Here is a 21799-nt window from a genome sequence, read left to right as displayed (position 1 = left end):
TTATTTTTTTCAACATTTTTATTTACTATGAATTTTTGAATTGATTCACCCAAGTCTAAAACAATATATGTGTGCCTTGAATACACTTGTGCTGTATTATACTATTATTATATAATATTATATACATGGATAGAAGAAGTAGCTAAGTTTTAGTGCACAATGGGAGAGGTAGTAGTCGCTTATTTACCAAAGCACGACTTTGGTTCAATAGTTTCCAGGCAAGAGTGACGTCATTAGCCATGGCTGAACAATGAGTTTCATTACAGTCTGCAAAGTATTTGCCACTCACCCCTGCAATTTGTGGGCTTAACGCCACGTAACATGTTGTAGCTGCACCCTGTGTTGATATAATTGCAAAAATAACATTAATTTATTACATAATATATAAATTTTATAAGTATTTGTTATAAAAAATAGTTTCAGAATATTTTATAAAATTTAGATTTTTTATTTATTTTTATTTTTGAAATAAAGTACACTTTTCATACAGTAACAGAATATTATTCAGAAAGGTGAAAACAAAGAATGCATGGACAAACCTGTGATGTTGACTTCAGCAATTTAGATGCCACAAAATACAGAGAATCTGTAAAATTAATTAAAAAAAATACAATAAGACAGTGGGTTTTATAGTTATTTTTGCTTGGATTATTTGCTAAAAAAAAAAAAAAAAAAAAAAGTGGCTTGGAGAAAGATGAAGGGCATGCCTGTAATAAAGCCTCTGTAATCTCTGATAATACCAGTCTTGACAATTCCTGGATGCACAGCATTGATAGTTACATTTGCTTTTCTTGCCTGAAAGATTATATTCCCACCAGAAAAAAAAACATTATATGATTAGAACGAGAAAATCAGATTTTGTTTTAGAGTAAATTACGGCCATCTCCCCTGAGGTAAGGTCAAATTACAAAAAAAACCCTCATGTTTGGGTAATTACAACCAACCCCTCAACTATGAATCTTCTAGATTTCATGGAATGTTCTCTAGTTTGTACTCGTTTTATGCAAAAAGACAGTTTCTGATGCAACACAATCTGATATTTACAAGCCAAGAGAATATTTTATGATCATCTTGTTTCAAAATGTGGAGCTCGAATAAGATAAAACATGTACAAGTTGGAGAACATTCCACATAATATAGAAGATTCCATTAAATTTGACACTGCAAAGTTGAACATGCATGTAAGAAGATTCATAATTGAGGGAGGTGGTTGTAATTACACAAACATGAGGGGGTTTTTCGTGATTTAATCTTACCTCAGAGACATGGCTGTAATTTACCCTTTATTCTATTTGTTTACCTTAAGTTGTCTTGATAGTTCCTTGGCATGCAATATGTTTGCCAGTTTCGACTGAGCATAAGCTTGAGTACCGTTATAACTGTTTTTTTTTAAATAAATTAGAAAATGATGTAAGAAAATAAAAATAAAGGGGTTTGTTTGTAATTCTTACTTTTTAGGGGTAAGCAAATTAGTGAAGCAAAATGTTTTGGGATTAACCCAATTATGAATGACAGATGAGACATTCACTATTCTTCCTTGTATGCCTGTTTCTGATGCCGTCTTCTCCATTTTCTCTATCAGCATTTCTGTTAATAGAAAATGACCTAACAAAAGACAAAAGGGCAAAATAGTCATTTCACTTGTCACGATATTCAGGATTTTTTTATTTTTTTAATTTTTTTAAATCATTTTTTGCATATTTGTTCTGTCACACACTTGAAATTGCATAATAATTATAACTATCACTTCTTCAGAAAAAAGAGGGAAAAAAAAAAAAGAAAAGAAGTCCCACAAAAACTTTCAACTTTTTTATCATGAAATGCAAGGGTGGAAAGTTATTTTGTTTTACCAGTTTTGTTGGGTTGGAAATTGGAATGGAATTTTCGAATTATGTCGATTCAGATTCGAAAAGTTCCGAGTTTGGAACAATTTTGAAAGTTTTTATATTTTATTTTTGCGGATCAGAATTGGAATATGTACGAGAGTCCAGTTTTTGAATCGATTTTAATTTTCAAACATTTCATTTTTTTCCCCAAAATACTCTTGTAATATTAATATTATGTACTTTATATTATAGGTGAATAAGAAAAACAAATTTTCCCATTTCCGCCTAATCCAATCCGATTTTTTTTTTTTTCCAAAACAAGCTTTTTCATTATTCAAATTTCGGTTTCTTGTTTTGGAATACATTTTTGTAGCTTTTCACTTCCGAAAAAATGGTTTTTTTTTCCCTCCTCCTTCAGAAAATGCTAATTTCGACTCGATTCATCACATTTCAACCCACCCCTAGTGTTATCCGATCCATCTCACTCTTTATTGGAGAGAGATAGAGAGATTCAGAAAGTGCTAATTCCGACTCGATTCATTATATTTCATCCCACCCCTAGTTTAGTCCATCTCTCTCTTGATTGGAGAGAGATATAGAGATTCAGAAAGTGCTAATTCCGACCCCATTCATCAGATTTCAACCCACCCTATAGTGTTGTCTATCTCTCTCTTGATTTTGATTGAGAGAGAGAGAGAGAGAGAGAGAGAGAGAGAGAGAGAGAGAGAGAGAGAGAGAGAGAGAGAGAGAGAGAGAGAGAGAGAGAGAGAGAGAGAGAGAGAGAGAGAGAGAGAGAGAGAAAAGTACCTAAGTAATTAGTGGCAAAAGTGAGCTCAATTTTGTCCTCAGAAAACTCCAGCTTCTGTGAATACTTGCCAGCATTATTTCTGCACAATATGATATAAAATCTTCCCCATCACTTTCACACACTAACACCACCTTTCGGTGTTCCACTCACACAACAAAATCAGACAACAACAACAAAAGCAAAAACAAAATAAACAAAACATAATTAATTAGTATATAGAAATCCAAAATTAAAAAAAAAATTAAAAATTAAAAATTAAAAAATAAATAAAAGAAACATACATGAGGATATGAAGAGGCAGCCCCAAAGATAAAAAGTGATCACAAAATCTGTGGATTGAAGCAAATGAACTCAAATCTATCTCCAATATTATTATCTCAGCTTTTTTATTTTCTTTTATTATATTTTCCTTCACTCTTTCTGCTTTTGCCAGATCCTTTGCTGCTATTACCACTCTCACTCCTCTCTTTGCCAGCACTCTTGCCGTCTCTGCCCCTATTCCTGATGTTGCACCTTTCATCATAATACATAAACACACAATTAATCCCAAATAAATTATTATTATTATTATTATTATTATTTATTATATTTATTTATAATTAAGTAATTTGTTTTTTAATTTTAATATAATTCCATGTCACAAATATATTTTCATGCAAGTTCATTATAATAAGGTTAATATTTACTATAATGATATATCTACCAATATCAAGAAGCATGAACTCAAAGAATCACAAGTTCTTGATTTTCACACACACAGAAAATAAAAACTTACAACCTTTAATTTACACCTCAAGTACGTGTGTGTGTGTGAGAGAGAGAGAGAGAGAGAGAGAGAGAGAGAGAGAGAGAGAGAGAGAGAGAGAGAGAGAGAGAGAGAGAGAGAGAGAGAGAGAGAGAGAGAGAGAGAGAGAGAGAGAGAGATGAATTACCAGTGACAATTGCAGTGAGGAGAGATGGTGGGATGGAGGGAGAGAGAGAATCGAGAGAGATTTGGTGTGCGGTGGTTTTAGAGCCATAGCCACTTGGTCCGGCAATTCCTGTCAAGTATTTGAGTGTTTCCTTCATGGCTGAACTCAAACTCAAAACCTTACTATATTTCAACAAGTATCTTACAACTATGCTGTTATAAATATTCCACATTATATATATACATATACATATACATATATATATATAATAACACACACATATATATTATTTAACTTTCTTTAGGTTTATTTTCCCCCATGCACTCACTCTTTATTATTACCACGTCACAAGATAAATTAAAAAAAAATTATTTAATATTTTAGAGTCTTGTCTCTCTTTCTTACACGTTTGAACATGCACGCACATATATTCAAACGTGTGACATACGTTCCATCCGACATAAAAACACACATTATGTGTCTTATTTCACACACACACACACACACACACTATATATGTTTTTTTAAAAGAAGTTAAGGAAAAAATTGCTTTTTTTTAGAAGTATTTAGTGTAAAATGAACAAAATATTACAAATACAATAACCATAATTACATTATTGTTTATAGGAACTACGTCCACTCCTGAGATAAGGTTAAATTACGAGAAAATCCCTCATGTTTGGGTAGTTACAAGCACCCCACTTAACCATGAATCTTTTTACACGTCCACTCTTATGAGATCAGATTCAACAAAATTTTGTACTCGTTTTATGGAAAAATACAGTTTTCTGACGCACCACAATCTGATATTTACAAGCCAATAGACACATTTTATGATCATATTGCAAGAAAATGCGTGGAGTTCGAATGTGGTAAAACGGGTACAAATATTACAATAAACATAATTACATTATTGTTTATTTAGTTGTAGGTTTTTTTTCATCCCATATATTATATATATGTGATAAATTACAACCACCTCCGTAAGGTAAAGTGTAATTACGAAAAAATCCATTCTTTTTTAGAAATTACATTCAGCCCCTTACAGTTTATAAATTTCTTACATCCAACCCCTACAAAAGGATGTTAATGTAAGAAATCTATAAATTACAGGAGTGGATGTAATTATGGAAAAATGAGGCGTTTCTTTGTAAATAGACTTTATCACTGGGGTTAATTGTAATTTACTCTATTATATATGATGCTTAAGTTGAATAAATTGTAGATAGCACCAAAGTTTAATAGGTGGTCCATTGACTAAATTGAGCATGTAATTGTGAAAGTCCACTCTTGCGGTCTTTTCTTTCTACTTATAATAATTACTATTGTCCCCCCATATTAGTTGTCTTTCTCCTTTTTGGTGGGCTGTTGAGATTATTTGTCTTCTTAGGGCACATTTTACTGTTCCAGATGATTTTTTGTCCTATATATATATATATATATATATATATATATATATATATATATATATATATATATATATATAAATTCATACACATACCCTCCAAATATTTATTTATAAGACCATTTTCATGATTGATTTGTTATTTAACCATTTTAATTAATTAGTATAATAATTAATTAAAAAAATTAATGAAATAATTGAAAAAAAAATCCGAAAAATCGACGATATAATTTAAATGATGAGTTACTACATAGTGAAAAAAGGGCACTTTAAGTTACTTTGAAGCCAAACTAAGGAAGGGCCGGGGGAGGGCAATATCGTCCCCAATTATCAATTACACGATTTTATGGAAAAAAAAAATGTTTTTTTCTTTCTTTCGGTAAATAGGACTCGACTCCCGTGTGTTTACAAGCTTTTGCAGATAACTTCATTGTATTCGTAATATAAGCACATAACTCCTTTGTGGTTGATAAGGGTAGCTTCAGTTAGTTATGATGTCAAATTTAACTGCAGATGACCCCTTTGAAGTTTGAATGCACGATTAAGTTTAACAGAAAAAGTAACGGGCGCTACATCTACGTCATACTACGAACGGAAGAGGGTCATCTACAAAAGTATGTAACCACTAGGGTGTAAAGTGTCATTTACTTTTTTTTCTTCTATTTTTTCTTTTCCATTTTTACTCAAGTGGTTAATGAAAATGTCTGTAAAATTGAAAAAAATGAAATGATAAAAGCTTAGGAAAGTGGTTTAGACATTCACCTCTCACACGTGTACATCTAGATAACCCACAATTAATTATATTTGCCCCTTTTAAATAAAAAAAATATAAATATTAGTCTTATGGTCAATGGAAAAAACATTGAAATTAAATCAAACAAAATATGATTTATTTTTTAAGATAAAAAAATAATTTCTAGATAATTATTCTGTAAAGTAGATGGAAACAATAGCTTCTATAAGGAAAAGTGCTTTTGTTGCATGCGTACAAGAAAAAAAAGAACCAATTAAAACTTGTCAATAATTATTTATTTTTATTTTATTCAAATTCATTTATTTTTATTTTTGGTAAAACTTTAGGGTGAAAAGGTAAAAGAAAATTGAGAATCTGAGTGCTAATTAAAACAATGTGTAATGCATATTGGACCCATTAGTTCCCCATTTGCTACACATCTTTCATCAATGTGTTACTAATTTTACAAACATTTTTCATTTACTAGTTTCACCTTAGGTTAAAATTTAAATACACTTTGCACCCCTAATATATAGATTATGTAACATTTACCCCCTTCAAGTATCATTTGTAACACTTATCCCTCAAGCACCATTTAATATGTATATTTATTTATTTAACTTCAACACCCGAAAAAATAATGCACTTTGTTTATAAAAAAAATAACCATTGAAGCATCGAACCGAAAATTTAAAATTTTATTATTATCGCGAGTAGGTAACATTAATAATCTAAAATTCTAATTATTGGAGCAAACATGAAACTAGCATAACATAACTTTTATAATTAAGCTAATATCTAAAGAAGTAAAAAAAAAAAAAAACTTTTCTTCGACATCTTAACACGTTGTCCTCAAATTGGAACCGAACAAAAAAATATTAATTAAACGAGATTATTAATTTATCGAAATTTTACTGTACATTATCCAATTTTCTGATATTGTTTGTGTTTTTATTAATTTATCTACGGTGTGTGAAAGTGGGAGCAGCTAGCAACCATTTCTCCATCAACTTTATTTCCCACTAACTTCTTGACAATATAGATTAACTTTTAAGTTTCAATTATAGCCCACTAATTCCAACAAATCACATCAATTAAGATGCAAACCACATAAGATTATGCCCAAAACTTAATTAGTCATAAGCACTATCATAATCACCTACCTAATTAATTAATTAATCATTATATTAAAGTAAGCTGTGTTTATCAAGTTGCCAAAAAGGAGGGAAAACAAATCCTTATCTTCTACATTCACTCGGATAAAAAAATATTAAAAAATATTGAAAATCGGAATTTTTAAAATTCCGAATGAAAAAAATTGGTAGTGGACCTAAATCTGATGTCCACAACAAAACCAGTCCTTAATAGAGTTGAAATTCTCACAGTGCGACTACTGGTAATCGATTCTAGGAATCAGTTGAGCTATATACACTCGGGCCGAAAATTTCATTCCTATTTCCACCAAGAGGTGTTGTATTATTTGCCCTATTATATTATTTACAAATCTAATCAGAAAAAAGTGAGTGCATGCATTTTGTATTCATTGAAAATGTTCACTCAGATCCTGCAATTTAGGACAAAGATAAATAAATAAATAAAATCAAATAATCAAATCACACCAAATTAAAGTAACAAATTAGCATAAAAAATAATTAACAATATCTAGTAAAATAGAGGGACCTGATTATTAGTAGGTAGCTTATGACTTTTTGATTTATTTGCACCCCCCTTTATATGTATTATTAATTAGTTTCCTAAACCTGAATTGATTCAAATCCAACCAATTGTTTAAGAATAAATAAATAAAGAAATTCCGACAAAAATGAAACATTCTTTTCCATCAATCATTGCCTCGTACAGTTTCTTGCCTTCCATGAATTAAAGGTACATACTACATAGGATCACTAGAACAAGAGTAAACCCTAATAATGCTTACACTATATAGAAATTGAAACCCTAATTAATTCATCAAAGTGGGTTCGACCCGGTTACATTTGGGTCGTGACTTAATAATTCAAGATTTTATATTGTAGAATTTTGACACCTCCGTTCGAGCTCCACATTTTTTAAATAAGACTATCGTAAGATGTTTCTCTTGGCTAGTAAATATCAGATGGTGGTGCATCAAAAACTATATATTTGCATAAAACGAGTACAAACTAGAGAACAACATTCCACGGAATATAGAACATTCTGTTGAATTTGACACCATGAGCGTGGACGTATAAGAAGATTCATAGTTGATGAGGTGATTGTAATTACTCAAACATGACGAATTTTCTCGTAATTTAACTTTATTTCAGGGGTGACCGTAATTTACCGATTAATCGATATAATATAAAACATTAATTTAACTTCTTGTTTTATATTAATCTACTCTTTCCCCAAGAAAGAAAGAAATCACATAAAGTAGATACTAGGAAATATTAATATTTGTAGCTAGGGTATGTATGCTACACATAGGACATACCACCATCTTGCCCAACATTTTTGTTGCATAATGTCAATTGTTGTTTTTCCCTTTTGCTACATGGGCAAATTAAATGATAGAGAGTCTCTCAAATTTAATCATGTAATTTAAAATATTGTCTCTATCTATAGTAGTTATGTATTTATTCACTATTAGTGTTTTTTTTTTTTTAATAATTGTTACTAGCTTGTTATATAAGATTAGGTATACAGCACTTAAGCCCCATATGGTTACAAACTGTTGCAGATGACTGCTTAGTGCTGGTAATATCAGCACATAACTCCCTTGTGATTGGTAGGAGTAGTGGCGTCCGTTAGTTTTAGGTCAAAATTAACTGCACTTGTCAAATGTTAAAATACTACATTTTGCAGATGACCTACTTGAAATTTTACGTGCGCGATTAAGTTTGATAGAAGAACTAACGGACCCTATCCCCATCAACCACAAGGGTATAATTCAAATATTTACAATTCAATGACAAATATGTGCATCAGGTCAATTTTTTTAATAGGAAATCTGCCCCTATAGAAAACTTTTATTACAAAACCACCTAGTTTTTCCCTTAACTTTTCCCCCCTTCTTTGAGCTATATCAACATTGATAATGTATTTAGTTTTTACACTTGAAAAACATCTTTAAGTTTCTCAATAAAAGTTGAGTGATTAATTCAATTATTTGAACTATCCATATATAATTATTGAAAAATATTCATCATATTAATTTGAAATTGTGTATAACACCTTATTATAATTACAGAATTCAAATATTATAATATTGCATAATAGTACATTTGTTAGTCGTATCTTCACAATCAAACGAGACCTGAGAATACCAGTGTTGGAATAAAAAAGTTTGAGGGACGATACAATAAAATAAAATAAATAATTGAGCTGAATATATCCTTCATTTTTCCTTTTGGAGCCATGAGGGCTATATTTATAGAATTGGTTTATAAAGCCCATCAAAGCCCAATTAGTAAGAATAGCCCAACAAATTATGGGTTATACTAAGCCCGACCCGGTGACATAAATGTTTAAATTATAAATACATCCCCCAAGGTTACATCTAATTACACCTAGACGGCTTCAAATTTGAAACATTACATAAATCTCCCTTGAGGTTTAGTTTCATTCGATATTCAACCCCTTGGGTATTAATTTATAAAATTATTTTTCTTCCCTGAGGTTAGATATAATTGCACATAGACTCCCTCGTATTTGAATAAAAAATTAAGGGAAGCGTGAATCTTATTTTTAAATATAGAAGGATCTCTATATAATTAAATTTAAACTCGTAAAGAAGAATTGTTGTAATTTTTTCAGTAAATTAAACCTCTATAAATTAATACAGTCGGAACTAGCAAAATTCGATTAACTTAACGAAATATTAAATTATCGAGTTGATTGTTTAGTACATTTTTACCAGCTCGAGACGAAAAGTATTTTTAAATAAAGTTATTAGTTTTATCGAGGAGATACTGTGCTTGATCGATGGTAGAAAAAGGAGTTGAGAGTGAGACGGAACTAAATTCTAAGGGATCTAAGTGTAATATCTAAAGATTTAATAGGGTTTATATGTAATTTGCCGAGAAAGAAAAAGTACAATTCACACACATTCATCTTCATTCTTCACATCGACACACCGATTTCTATTCCTGTATTGCCGCCACGTGTAGGTTGCAAGATAAAATCTCCGGTTCTATCCGTAGGGGATTACAAATCCGACTCGGGCTTTGTTCCTGTGCGACGCTACTCCCACAATTTTCGATACACGCTTCTCTAATTTCACCAAGCTAGGGTTTTCAATTTTCATTCATAACCCCCAAATTCAGAATTCAGAATTCCAATGGCGTCGAACGACCATCTCGATGACGTAAGAATCCCTTCGTGCTGTGTAATTTTTTGTTCATCGGCTTTTTTTTTTCCAGATTAATTATATTTCGGGGCAATAATTGCAGGAAGATGATTTCGGAGGCGATTTTGCCCGGGGAAATACTGCAGGGCGTCAAGGTAATTAAAAACTAATTAATCTAATTCAAATTCAATAATATCAGTAACAAATTCAAATTACCAGTGCCATTGCTGATTGAGAGTGCGGTTATTTTTTGTTAGGTGTTAAGAGAAACTTTGGAGTTATTGACGATGAGGAAGACGATATTTTTGGGTCAAAAAAGGTTTTTTTTTTATTCTGTTAACTATTTTTAGCCGTGAATTTTGTTTTACTGCTGCTCTTTATGTTTGATGTATTGGATTATTTTGTTTTTTTTTTTTTTTTTTTTTTAATTTTTTAGCTATCTCTTTCGGGCTTTATCCTGTGAGTCTCGGGTTGGTTTGAATTTGTCGGCTGAAAACATACAATGCTACAAACATTCTCTCACTTTTCTATTGAGAAATCGTTGCATTCTTATTTGCTATTTAGAACAAACTAATGTTCTTGTGTGTATAAAAAAATGTTTGAGGGTTTCTTTGAGGAGAGGGTAGCTAATTACTCGTGTCTCGGATATTGAGGCAGAAAAGTGATAGTTCTAAGTTGCATGGTACTGATATCAGCATTCATTGTGATTACTGTTGTTGTGATGTTGTCTTGTAAGAAAATAAAGAAAGAGTGTTAAGTCGTAAGATAGCTGACACTGATAGTTATAAAGAGGCCAATTCCTGTTCAGACTGCAACAAAATGATTTGTCCAGCAGAATCTGAATTTTTCATACATGTGGTAGAGTATCTTTTACATGTAGAAGGATCTTTCCTGAAGGGGGATTTTCCTAGTGCTGCTGCCAGGGTTTCTGAACGTTTCACTAAATTCTAGAGAGTTTGGTGTTGAAAGGAATAGAAAAGATTGACAAAATGCAGAATTTTATTACATTATTGACCAGATAGACTGAATTATTTAGAACTGAACGAGGCATTATTGAATAAATCATGTACCTTGCGCCTGCTAGCATATGGTTCTATAAGATTTATAGTTGACTCACTGTTTGTTTGTTGGCACTTAGGCTAACCTGAAAGTAGAGGAAACTGCGCCTGGATTGGCAACTGGGATGATTTTATCTCTTCGTGAGAGGTATTAATCCTTATGCCGATTTTCTCTTTTTATTCGAAATAATACAAACGCAATAAACTAGCGGTGATGGGTTTAATAATAATAAGTAGTTTTAGAATATAAACCTACCAACTTCTAAGTAATTTTAATATAAGTTTTGCTGGCATGTTTCTCTGCTTTTCTTTTGTAGTCTCAAGAATTGCCAAGACGAGCTCTCAAATTGCCAGGTACTTATCACTTCCGAATCTTACTGTTGTTTTTCTTTCTTATCTTTCTGTTTCTTCAGTTCTCCATCTCTTAGTCAATATGGTTTAAGTTTGCAATTATAGGATTTATGTATAATGTGGTAATACAATACTGGTTTGTACATATTCAGACAAAACTCGAAGATGCTAAATCTGAGATTCAGAAGTGGCGCTCATCTTTTCAGAATGAATCCTTTGTACCCCAAAGCGCAACTCCTGGTTTGGTTCTAGTGTGCCTTATGCCATTTTTCCTCCTGTAATTTGGTCTACAGAATTGATGTTTTAATCAATTGTTAGCGTATTATTGTTTATTTTAAGCCAAACAGTTTTTCAATTTCTGTGGCAGAACCAAGATTTGTGGTCAGCTACCTTCAGACTCTGAGGTCCTCTGAGGAGTCTCTGCGAGAGCAAGTATGTTTGAATACCGAAGTCCTTTTAGATTTCCACGTTTTTACTGAGATGATATATTCAGTTTTATTCTTTGTTATTAGCTTGAGAAAGCAAAGAAAAAAGAAGCTGCATTCATCGTTACATTTGCAAAACGGGAGCAGGAGATAGCTGAGTTGAAGGTGAGAAATTATTAGTTGTACATGCATTATTAACTCAAAATTGTTAGTTGCTAAAGAAATATCTTACTCGAGGGTCTTTTATAGAAGGGGCTTTATCCCTTATCCCTTTTCTTACACTTTCTTCTTCTAACTTTAATACAGTCTGCTGTTCGAGATTTGAGAGCTCAGCTGAAACCTCCATCGATGCAGGTATACTGTGCATTGTTGTCTTCCTATACGGTTTGTTTTCATATCACTACATATTGCTACTCGTCCATCACTCCCACAGACAAAGTAAAGTATGGTAACACTAGATGTGCCTCTCAGTTTTTTTAAAATGCTTGGAAGATTTTGAACAAAGGTCGTTTCTAGCTCAATACAAAACCAATTTGTATTGAGCTTGAGTCAGAAAATTTGTCATGGAAAAACATTTTTTTCTTTCAATATGACCGGTGTCGCGTCGCGTCATCTTGTTTATGTTTTTCTACTTTTCATTTGTTTTTAAACTGATAACCTGACAGGCAAGGAGGTTACTGCTAGACCCAGCTATCCATGAAGAGTTCACAAGATTGAAGGTGCTTCTTTTGGGCTATACTTACGTGCATGTAGACATATACAGATAAACATATTTTATTATTTTTCCACAAACTGATTCCTGCTCTGAACTATTCTTTTGTCAGAATTTGGTGGAAGAGAAGGATAAGAAAGTTAAAGAGTTGCAAGATAATATAAATGCTGTTAGTTTTACCTCACAAAGTAAGATGGGAAAGATGATAATGGCAAAATGCAGAACTCTGCAGGAAGAGAATGAGGAGATCGGTAATCAAGCTAATGAAGGAAAGGTATGTGACCCTTTGTGCGATGATGATGTTAAACCAATTTTTTATTAATTTTCAATTGGAAGTTAATAGTGGTTAAGCACAGCTATACATACATACACTCTGTTAGAAGAATTACAGAAAACTTGAATATCTTTATTTCTGTAGATAAGGGTTGATTTTTAAATCTTCGACTCTGCATTTCCCACACGACTTTCTTTTACACACTGCCTTTCTGTAATGATTTTAAATCTTTGGTACTTTGATGAAATTCAGTTCATTTTACTTCTGTTGTTTCTGGCAGATACATGAGCTCGGAATGAAACTTGCTTTACAAAAATCTCAAAATGCCGAACTAAGAAGTCAATTTGAAGGTTTGTTTTCATGCACCCATTTTCATCGTTTTCGTACTGCTGCTCTATCGGTTACGATTGTGGACTATGATTGAAATATGGTTGCTAGCATATTACGTTGTTTTTTGGTAAATTTTTATTGTACAGGAATATCACGATACGGGCACATTTTTAGCGGTATTTCCTTTGATTTATGACACCAGCTTCTATTTTATTGTTTTCTGTAGGATTATTCAAGCAAATGGATAAACTCGCTAGTGATGTTGATAGATCGAATGAGTTGGTACTTCCCCGTTATGATTCTGTAATCCAATTTATATAACGTTTATAATAGAGATATAGAGTAAGCGAATACATATATATAGAGAGAGAAGGTGAATTAAATGTTGGGTTCTTGATTGTTTAATTTATACAATGCTTTCTTGATCTTACGTATTTCGATCTCAATGGTTACAGGCGGTAATCATGCAAGAGAAATTAGAAGAAAAAGAAAACGAGATACAGAGACTGAAGCACGACATGGAAAAGAATAATAGCCTTGTAGAGGAGGAGCAGACTGTGTTAGCTGTTGCTGCTACTGATAGTGTTGAAGGTGGTGATGCCATTGTTGATGAAGTCACTCCAATTAAAGTGAAAACTGAAATTGAAAGTCAACTTGACTAATTTTGTAATAATTACTAATTAGAGCACGTTTTTTTTTAGAACCTTCTTTTTTGTTGTGAGAGAACTTTACTTCTTCATTTGTAGCATCTTCTTCGAATAGTCACAAGAGTTAATTATATGAACAAGGTTATTAATCAGTCGAATATCAAATTAACGAGGTTCGTCTATACCCGAGAAACTCTAAAAATAAATGTCAATCAACAAAAAAGTAGTAACTTCACTTCTATATGTATATATATATACATATATTATTTTTCCGTACTATTCGATTCGCTAAGTAAAATTCGAGTTGTCCGGCGAATTATATTACTTTCTCCAGCCATTATCCCAACCTAAACCAGCAGTTCCTTTGTTTCCATTTGCTTGTATAGGTTCACTCAATCCCTTCATGCTAAGCCCGAGTGTCTCCCCCTGCATACAACAATTACTTACGAATCAAGATACTTGCGAGTAATGAGATTATTGTGATTTTATTCAAGAGTAGAAACGAGATACGATAGTGTTCGTAAAAACAATTTTTTTTTCTTGACAAGTATTTACCTCCTTCCAGCCCATGCCTTGGAGAATTTTTCTGGCATAACTTCCTTCACCGAAGGAAATATTCAATGACTCAGCTGCTGCCTCTTCGGGTTGTAAAGTAGGAGATGATGTGGCATAATCAGGACCGACAAGTGAGTTCTTCTGACCTGGGCCCACACCAAACCCACCGTGCAAAGCTCTTCTCTCAGCAGCTCTATCACGGTACACATTGTGATCCTAAAAACAAAATGTTTTTTTAGGACATAAAATAGAATATAAGGACTCATTTCAAAAGCAGCAAAAATTTATTTAGTTACCTTTTTAGATATGCAAATCTTCACTGGCTGTAAAGATTTCTCGTTCCGGACGGGAAGAACTTCCGAGATTTGGGATTCAGACAGATGTTCATCTAATTGTGGCAACTTGTCTGAATCTTTTATGGATAACTGTGGAAAGCCCCAATCTTTAGTTGGGTTGTACGCATCGTAAACTGACAAAGATGCCAAATATTGCCTGCTAGGATTTTTTAATCTGTATATCCTGCCTATGAAAAGGAAACCAAAAACAAAATAAAAAATTACGGTCAATCTTTGAGTATATAATTAAATGAATGGTTAATTGCATTCAGCACCCCTATGTTTACTGTAATTGTTAAAAAAGACTTATAAATATTAGCAAACTACCCCTAAAGGTGCATCATTTAGGGGCGTTTGTGTGCTCAAAAAAATTAAAATGGACCATAGAGGGGTTTTTGCTAATATTTAAACCGGGAGCTTTATTTTAGCAATTTGATATAACACAGGGGTGTTGAATGTAATAAACTCTATAAATGAATTAGGAGGGAGTTAAACAAAACAACAAAAGCATTGTTAAACTTATTAACTAAGGTTGTTGCTCAACAGTTTTCCGTCTTGTCTGAAAAGAAAAAAAATTGATAAAGGACTAAAGTGCAAACCTGATTTCACTCGTACCATATCAAGATGCACTTCACAAACGGGTGCCGTTTTAAATATTCCGCCACCTGAAGATACTGAAGGGTGAAGCTTAGTAGAGGGCTTCCTCAGTTTGCCAACCAACCTGGCAATCTCTGATTGGCCGTCCTTTTTCGTTCCTTTAACTAAACCCCAATCCCACAAATCCACCGTTTGCAATTCCGATGAAATCCACTCCTTATCTAGTTGAATTACTTGACCATATTGTGCGCGCCAATTTTCTTCTTCCTCAGTTACACCTGGCAGAAGATGATTGCTCCAACTGTCAATACTGCAAAGTACAATTTTGCGATAAAAATGGAACCTTTTTCCGCTGTCCTACTTTTCCAAATTACGGGATTTAGGCTCGTCTACGTAAAAAATAACGAGCTTCTACATGCTTTGAACTCAAATTTCATGAACATGAAATATCTCCGGGTCGACCCGGGAAGTTATTGGGTATGCCAAACATCATACAAAGTCCAATTACTTAGTTAATCGTGGCTAATCTTCTCAACCAAACGAGGCCCTAATTATATTCTTAATCTAGGACAAATTCCTAATTTTATTCTAACATATAGATAAAAGGCTCAAGTTACAGTTTCGGAAGCTCAATATGGATGATGAAATAAGAGAATAAATCTTGCTTTACGAATGTCGAGTATTACATACCTTCAGCTAAAATCTTGTCACTAAAATTCCTCCAAAAATCGGGGTCATCCGGGACCCACTCTCCTTCTTCAAGCTCTTCAATATCTTCATCTCCTTTACATTTGAGGAAATAAAATTTTGTAAGAACCTGTTTTATCGAATTTATGCGAAATATAAAATTTCACTAACCGTTTAATTCATCTGCACCGTTAGATGCTGCAGCCATTGTCATGTCAGAATCATCACCATAATTTGTTCGATTGGAATATCCCGATAAATATAAATCGATAAGAGTGTCTTCTAGCCTACATATAAAATGTGACTTAGGCGAAAAGAATTAAATAAATCGGCTACAAATTTTGAAAAATGGATCGAGACAAAGCTCACCATTCTGATGGTGGAGGGGGGAAATCTGATTGGTCGATGCTACCATTTGTTGGGGAGTCTGTCTAGATACAATCACAAAAACGAAATATCACCAGTGAAGAACAAAAACAAGAAACACGTGAATATTACTTAATCAGATTCTTAAAAATCATTAGTACTAACAAGAAAGTACATTCGAAATTTTCATCTTTAGTAAAATATACGAAATAAAATAGACATGTTATGTTCGAAACAAGATGTACTAGTTCACCTAGGGAAGGATCGATGCGAACTTCTTTTACTTCGATTTGAGCATCCGATGTTTCTACTTGATCCTGAGATAAACACAGTGTTATTAAAGCTCTTACATTCAATCTTCAGAAATAAATTATAAAATATTACCTAAAATATATGCAAATAAAAATAAATAAATAAATAAAATAATACCTGATTGGATTCAAGAGGCACATAATTTCCATCTTCAAATTTGTAATAAAGTCCATCGATGCTGCTGTAGTACCATCCTGCTTGTGGGTCATGGTAAAATCCAGTGCTGCATCAAAATTGAAAAAATTAAATTAAAAAACCTATTATTTTTTTCTCGAAAAAATTGAAAATTTTAATTTGGGGCAAATGCGAATTACGAATATACACACCGAGATTGCGATTTTAATTGAGGGAATTTGAAAATAAAAGTGTTGATTTCGAGTGGGATCGTCTTCAAACAGCCGGAAGATTTGGCAATAGAAAAAATAAAAATTAATAATTCAGAAAAAAAAAAAAAAAAAAAAAAAACCTGGCATGGTAGTAAAGCTGAGAATCTTCATCCCACTGGAAGGCGCAATCGCTTTCCTGTGGCTGATTATCTTCCGCCATTGATTGAGCTTTCAGTTTTCACTTCTCTTCTTCGCTGCGTCTTCTTTCAAAATTGTCACCACTGTTTTGGTGGGGGGTTTTTTACTTTTTCTTTTTTTATTTTTTATTTTATTTTTTGAGTAAATTACATCTACACCCTGAGGTATTCTAAAACAACTTTAAGGTCCCTCTGGTATTAGTAATTACAGCCACATCCCTGAAACAATTACCGGGGCCAAGATTTTAGATTTCATGTCTTGGAAACCGATATGCACTATATTTGTTTTCCGTGGGGCCGTTAATGCTACCATAGACGAAAATTTATAAATCTTATATAAGATAATAAGGATTTAAAAAATGTTAGAAGAACCATGTCACCCCCTAGCTTTACGTCGTCTCCACCATTGTCTGAAATTAATAGTCCATTAAAACTCTAACGGAATAACTTATCCTATGCATTATTCCGTTAGGGTTTCTAACAATGTTTCATGGGATGATTGTAATTACCGATACTAGAAGGACTTTAAAGTTATTCTAGCATACTTCAGCGGTATAGGTGTAATTTATCCTATTTTCATTTTATTTATTTTTTCTTCTCGTTTATTTCAAAAATAGAAATTGGTAAATTGAGAATAAAATTAGAACTAAGGTGGTGTTTGCAAATGATTATTTAAAAGCAGAAGTTAGTGATTGTGATTTAAGTTAGTTTTAAGTGCTTATTTCTAAAAGTTTGGGGTGTTTGCAAATATTTCGAAAAATGAACTAAAATTGAAAAAACAGGGTTAGGGGTGCTTTTAAAAAAATAGCTTAAAGCAGATTATTTTAAGAGAAGCAAAAGCAAAAGTTGATTTTGCAAACACCTAAAAACAGATTATGAGCAAAAAAAACTGCATAATCACTTTCAAAAAGCATTTGCAAACACCACCTAAATATTTATTCAAAACATAGAAGTGTTTGCAATCTTATTAATTAACTGTTAAGTAGTTAATTTACATGTTTACAAAATTAAATTTTTTTTTTTCAACTTATATTGGTAAATTAAATTGTCTCAAATATCTTTATTATGGGCTAAATTGGTGATAATTAAGTGATATTTATGCTTGTTGTTTATGGGCTAAGACCCATAATTAAGTTTAACTTATAAGTTGGGCTTGGACATGGATCAATAATATTATTGGGTTTGAAAACAATTTTTAAACTTATATAAATGAGCTATATAATCAAAATTTTGATCAAGTTAACACGTCGGTATTTTTGCTTTCTGCTATAAAGCAACTCGTTTATTTAAAAGAAAGTATTATCTCTATTATTCTCGTTTTCCGTGCTCCGTCACTAGAATTAGTTATCCGAATCGGATAGTTCGAATTCGGGCCACCCTCTTGCTCACGAATAATAATTTGCTAATATTCGACTTTTACTAAGGTGAGTTAAACTAAACATAGAACAAGAAAATAGAAAAAATAAAGAAACAAAAAAAGCATTAATTAAAAAAAAAAAAAAGAGAAAATGAAGTCATAAATTCTTATGGTGAGTTAGTTCCCTTATATCATATCACATATTAGCTCATTAACAAAACTTTATAATAAAGTTTAATTAAAAAACCTAAATTACAAAATTGAGGTCACCCTATTATATATGAAAAATTAATAATTGATGAAACATATTTTTTTTTTCAAGCAGCGGGAGCGTAATCGTAACCTCCATCGTCGTCGTCTCCATCGCCTTCGATTATAAATTTAGCCGGTGGACAATTATACCCTTCAACTGGAAAAATTTCACCATCTAGAACCTTCTTCTCCAACGAGCCGTCGCCATTATTGGAAATAATATACATTTTTTTTTTAATTTCTTTTTTTTTTTTTCAAATAAAGACAAACTGATAAACAGATAAATTAATTAACTGCTTTAAAGTTGTTTGAACAATTTGTTGGTTTCCAAATTTTGATGAAAGAAAATAGGTGTAGTCAAGTATATTTATAAACTTTGTAAAAAGCTGAAATTCTGCAAGGCTTAATTTTGCGTACGGCTTGCACGTGTTTGGTGTGCTATGTTGTGGGAAAGGCCTCAGCCGCTTACACGTGTCTCCTCTCTATTTGCCCACGTTGGAAATCCATTGCCACGTCATACTGCAGAGTTGGAAAAAAACTTTACATATAACTATTTTTTTCCCCACGTTTTCCTCCCTTTCATGCGTGAAAAGAATGTAATTACGATTATACCCTTTAGAGTTGTATATTACTAGGAGCATAAATTGGATGGATCGAATCGGAATCAGCAATTACAGAAATTAAATCGAAATTTAGTTACAATAGTTATGTTTCAATACAACTTGGAAAATTTAGAAATCGGAGTATAGGAAATTGAAATGTACAAAACTTGTTCCAAAATCGGTTTCATCATACCAAAATCAACGGAATTTAGAATATATTTTATTCACATATTTATCAATAAAAATACATAATAATTAATACTTGTCTTGTAATTTAATTATTGAGTAAAATTGGAATTTTCAAAAATTACAATCGGATTGGAAATGATTCTACATATATATGTTCCAGAAAGAAATTATTGTTTAAACGAGTTATTAGTTTATCGAGTGCTAATTTATCGATATTCTACTATATTAGTAAACGAGAGTCCAAATCCGCTGCCCTAGTAAATTAGTTGACATGGAACGTATGTCGTCAACGTTTAATTTATTTAATTATGTTATATTGTATTAGATATTATCTTAATAATTATGGTCCCCTCAAAGTTTTATATTATAGTTTAAGAGAAAATTTATCGTCATTAGAGCCTTTCTTTAATTAATTAATCATATAGATTAATTAACTACCAAGTCAATCATGAGATTATGCAACAACATAGTAATTAAGAAACACGTTTAATTAATTAATTAATTAAGTCTGTCAATTTTAGTCAAATCGATACATTATATTATTGATTAAATCTATACATGTATTATACTCGAATGTCATACGAGTTTCGTCATCTCACCGTACACAAAACAACGCGCGCGTGAACACACATATATATAATATAGGACTGACAATCATGCTATACGAGACTATTTTTTTTAATTAGTTCAAACTTAAATAACTATATCGAATTTCTTAACTATAAGCTCAAACTTACATATATTTATAGTAATATCGTATCGCAACTAAATAAAAACCAAACACATGAATTACCTTGATATTTGGCATCAATTTGCGCATTCTTAAAAAAAATAGCATTTTGCACCATCAAAATACAATAAATTATTTGCAAGGGTGCAAAACAGCAAATTAAAGTATTATGGTCTTCCACCACCAACAAAATTTCCAGCGTACAAAATGTGAAAAAAAACAAATATCACAACGAATTATTGAAATAACCATATTTTCGTATAAAAAGAAAACCTCCTTCAATTATTTGATTGATTTATTTTTTATTGTAATTAGTAAAGATATTTGGTTGAAAATATAATTTGCAAACAATTTGATACCTAAATAACTTGAGGAATTTTTTTGTTTTTTTTTTTTCTGTAAAATATTATATGTTTATGATAATTTTTTGTTAGAAAAAAGTATTATTTCTATTTATTTATTTTTCCATGCTCCATCACTAGAATTAGTTATGCGAATCGAGATTCGAACTCGGGTCACTCTCTTGCTCACGAATAATAATTTGCTAATATTCGACTTTTACTAAGGTGAGTTAAATTAAGCATAGAACAAGAAAATAAAGAACCAAATAAAAACATTAATTAAAAATAGAGAAAATGAAGTCATAAATTCATATAATGAGTTAGTTCCCTTAGATACATACATAGCATGTGGTATATATATATTAAACCCACACACCATATCACATCTTAAAACCATCATAAACCGAATATTCGGCTAGCTCATCAAAAAAAGAACTTCATAATAAACTTTTAAAGACCTAAATTACAAAATTGAGGCCACCCTAATATAAAAAAAATAATAAATAATTTATTTTTTTCAAGCAGCTGGAGCATAATCATAACCTCCATCGTCGTCATCTCCATCGCCTTCGATTATAACTGAAGCCGCATGACAATTATACCCTTCAACAGGAAAATTTTCACCATCTAGAACCTTCTTCTGCAACGAACCATCGGTATTGGAAACGATAAACATTTTTTTTCGTATTTTTTAATATGCGAAACAAGAGCTTAACGGGGGATTAAGAGTAGTGCGAACAATTTGATGGTTTCGAATTTTGATGAATGAAAAATATGTGAAGTACTCAAATATATTTATAAGCTTTGTAAAAAGCTGAAATTCTTCAAGGCTTAATTTTGCATAGGGCTTGCACGTGTTTGGTGTGTTGTGTTGTGGGAAAGGCCTAAGCCTCTAACACGTGTCTCCTCTATATTTGGCAAGGCTTAATTTTGCATAGGGCTTGCACGTGTTTGGTGTGTTGTGTTGTGGGAAAGGCCTAAGCCTCTAACACGTGTCTCCTCTATATTTGGCCACGTTGGAAATCCACTGCCACGTCAGATTGCAGAGTTGGAAAGTTTACATACTTTGTGAGTTGTGACTTGTGAGTTTGTGACACGTGTGTGAATTGTGGGACTCTAATATCTTTCCTCTAATATTGATGAACAATA

At 32.0% G+C, this 21799-nt stretch overlaps 3 protein-coding genes across 4 annotated transcripts; 1 reads left to right on the top strand and 2 right to left on the bottom strand.

Annotated features, from left to right (window-relative positions):
- Window positions 1–104: 104 nt before the first annotated feature.
- Window positions 105–3822, bottom strand: LOC105975000 (NAD(P)-binding Rossmann-fold superfamily protein). Its single transcript, XM_013000163.2, has 8 exons — window positions 3567–3822; window positions 2916–3147; window positions 2634–2713; window positions 1452–1605; window positions 1301–1379; window positions 708–795; window positions 540–586; window positions 105–337 (listed from the first exon to the last, which is right to left on the bottom strand). The coding sequence occupies exons 1-8, from the start codon at window positions 3775–3777 to the stop codon at window positions 143–145; spliced, it is 1086 nt and encodes a 361-aa protein (XP_012855617.2). The 5' UTR covers window positions 3778–3822; the 3' UTR covers window positions 105–142.
- Window positions 3823–9783: 5961 nt separating this feature from the next.
- On the top strand, window positions 9784–13956 carry LOC105975003 (FKBP12-interacting protein of 37 kDa). Its single transcript, XM_088823435.1, has 14 exons — window positions 9784–10025; window positions 10111–10162; window positions 10265–10326; window positions 11146–11213; window positions 11383–11419; window positions 11569–11656; window positions 11784–11848; window positions 11929–12006; window positions 12148–12195; window positions 12507–12560; window positions 12666–12827; window positions 13108–13177; window positions 13384–13439; window positions 13613–13956. Exons 1-14 carry the CDS (start codon window positions 9999–10001, stop codon window positions 13817–13819), a joined length of 1074 nt encoding a protein of 357 aa, XP_088679561.1. The 5' UTR covers window positions 9784–9998; the 3' UTR covers window positions 13820–13956.
- LOC105974999 (D111/G-patch domain-containing protein) lies at window positions 13933–17338 on the bottom strand. Of its 2 annotated transcripts, none has more exons than XM_013000162.2 (10): window positions 17123–17338; window positions 16774–16879; window positions 16598–16661; window positions 16348–16405; window positions 16150–16265; window positions 15982–16074; window positions 15294–15569; window positions 14656–14882; window positions 14360–14575; window positions 13933–14230 (listed from the first exon to the last, which is right to left on the bottom strand). In XM_013000162.2, exons 1-10 carry the CDS (start codon window positions 17200–17202, stop codon window positions 14126–14128), a joined length of 1341 nt encoding a protein of 446 aa, XP_012855616.2. In that variant the 5' UTR covers window positions 17203–17338; the 3' UTR covers window positions 13933–14125. The 2 variants fall into 2 exon arrangements, with proteins under 2 accessions (XP_012855616.2, XP_088679560.1); XM_088823434.1 differs by having other exon boundaries at window positions 15982–16071.
- Between the last annotated feature and the right edge of the window lie 4461 nt (window positions 17339–21799).

This window comes from Erythranthe guttata, chromosome 9 (assembly GCF_056151865.1).
Source record: "Erythranthe guttata isolate IM_541 chromosome 9, IM_541, whole genome shotgun sequence".
NCBI classification, from domain to species: Eukaryota; Viridiplantae; Streptophyta; class Magnoliopsida; order Lamiales; family Phrymaceae; genus Erythranthe; species Erythranthe guttata.
This window is presented reverse-complemented; position numbering and strand designations above follow the sequence as displayed.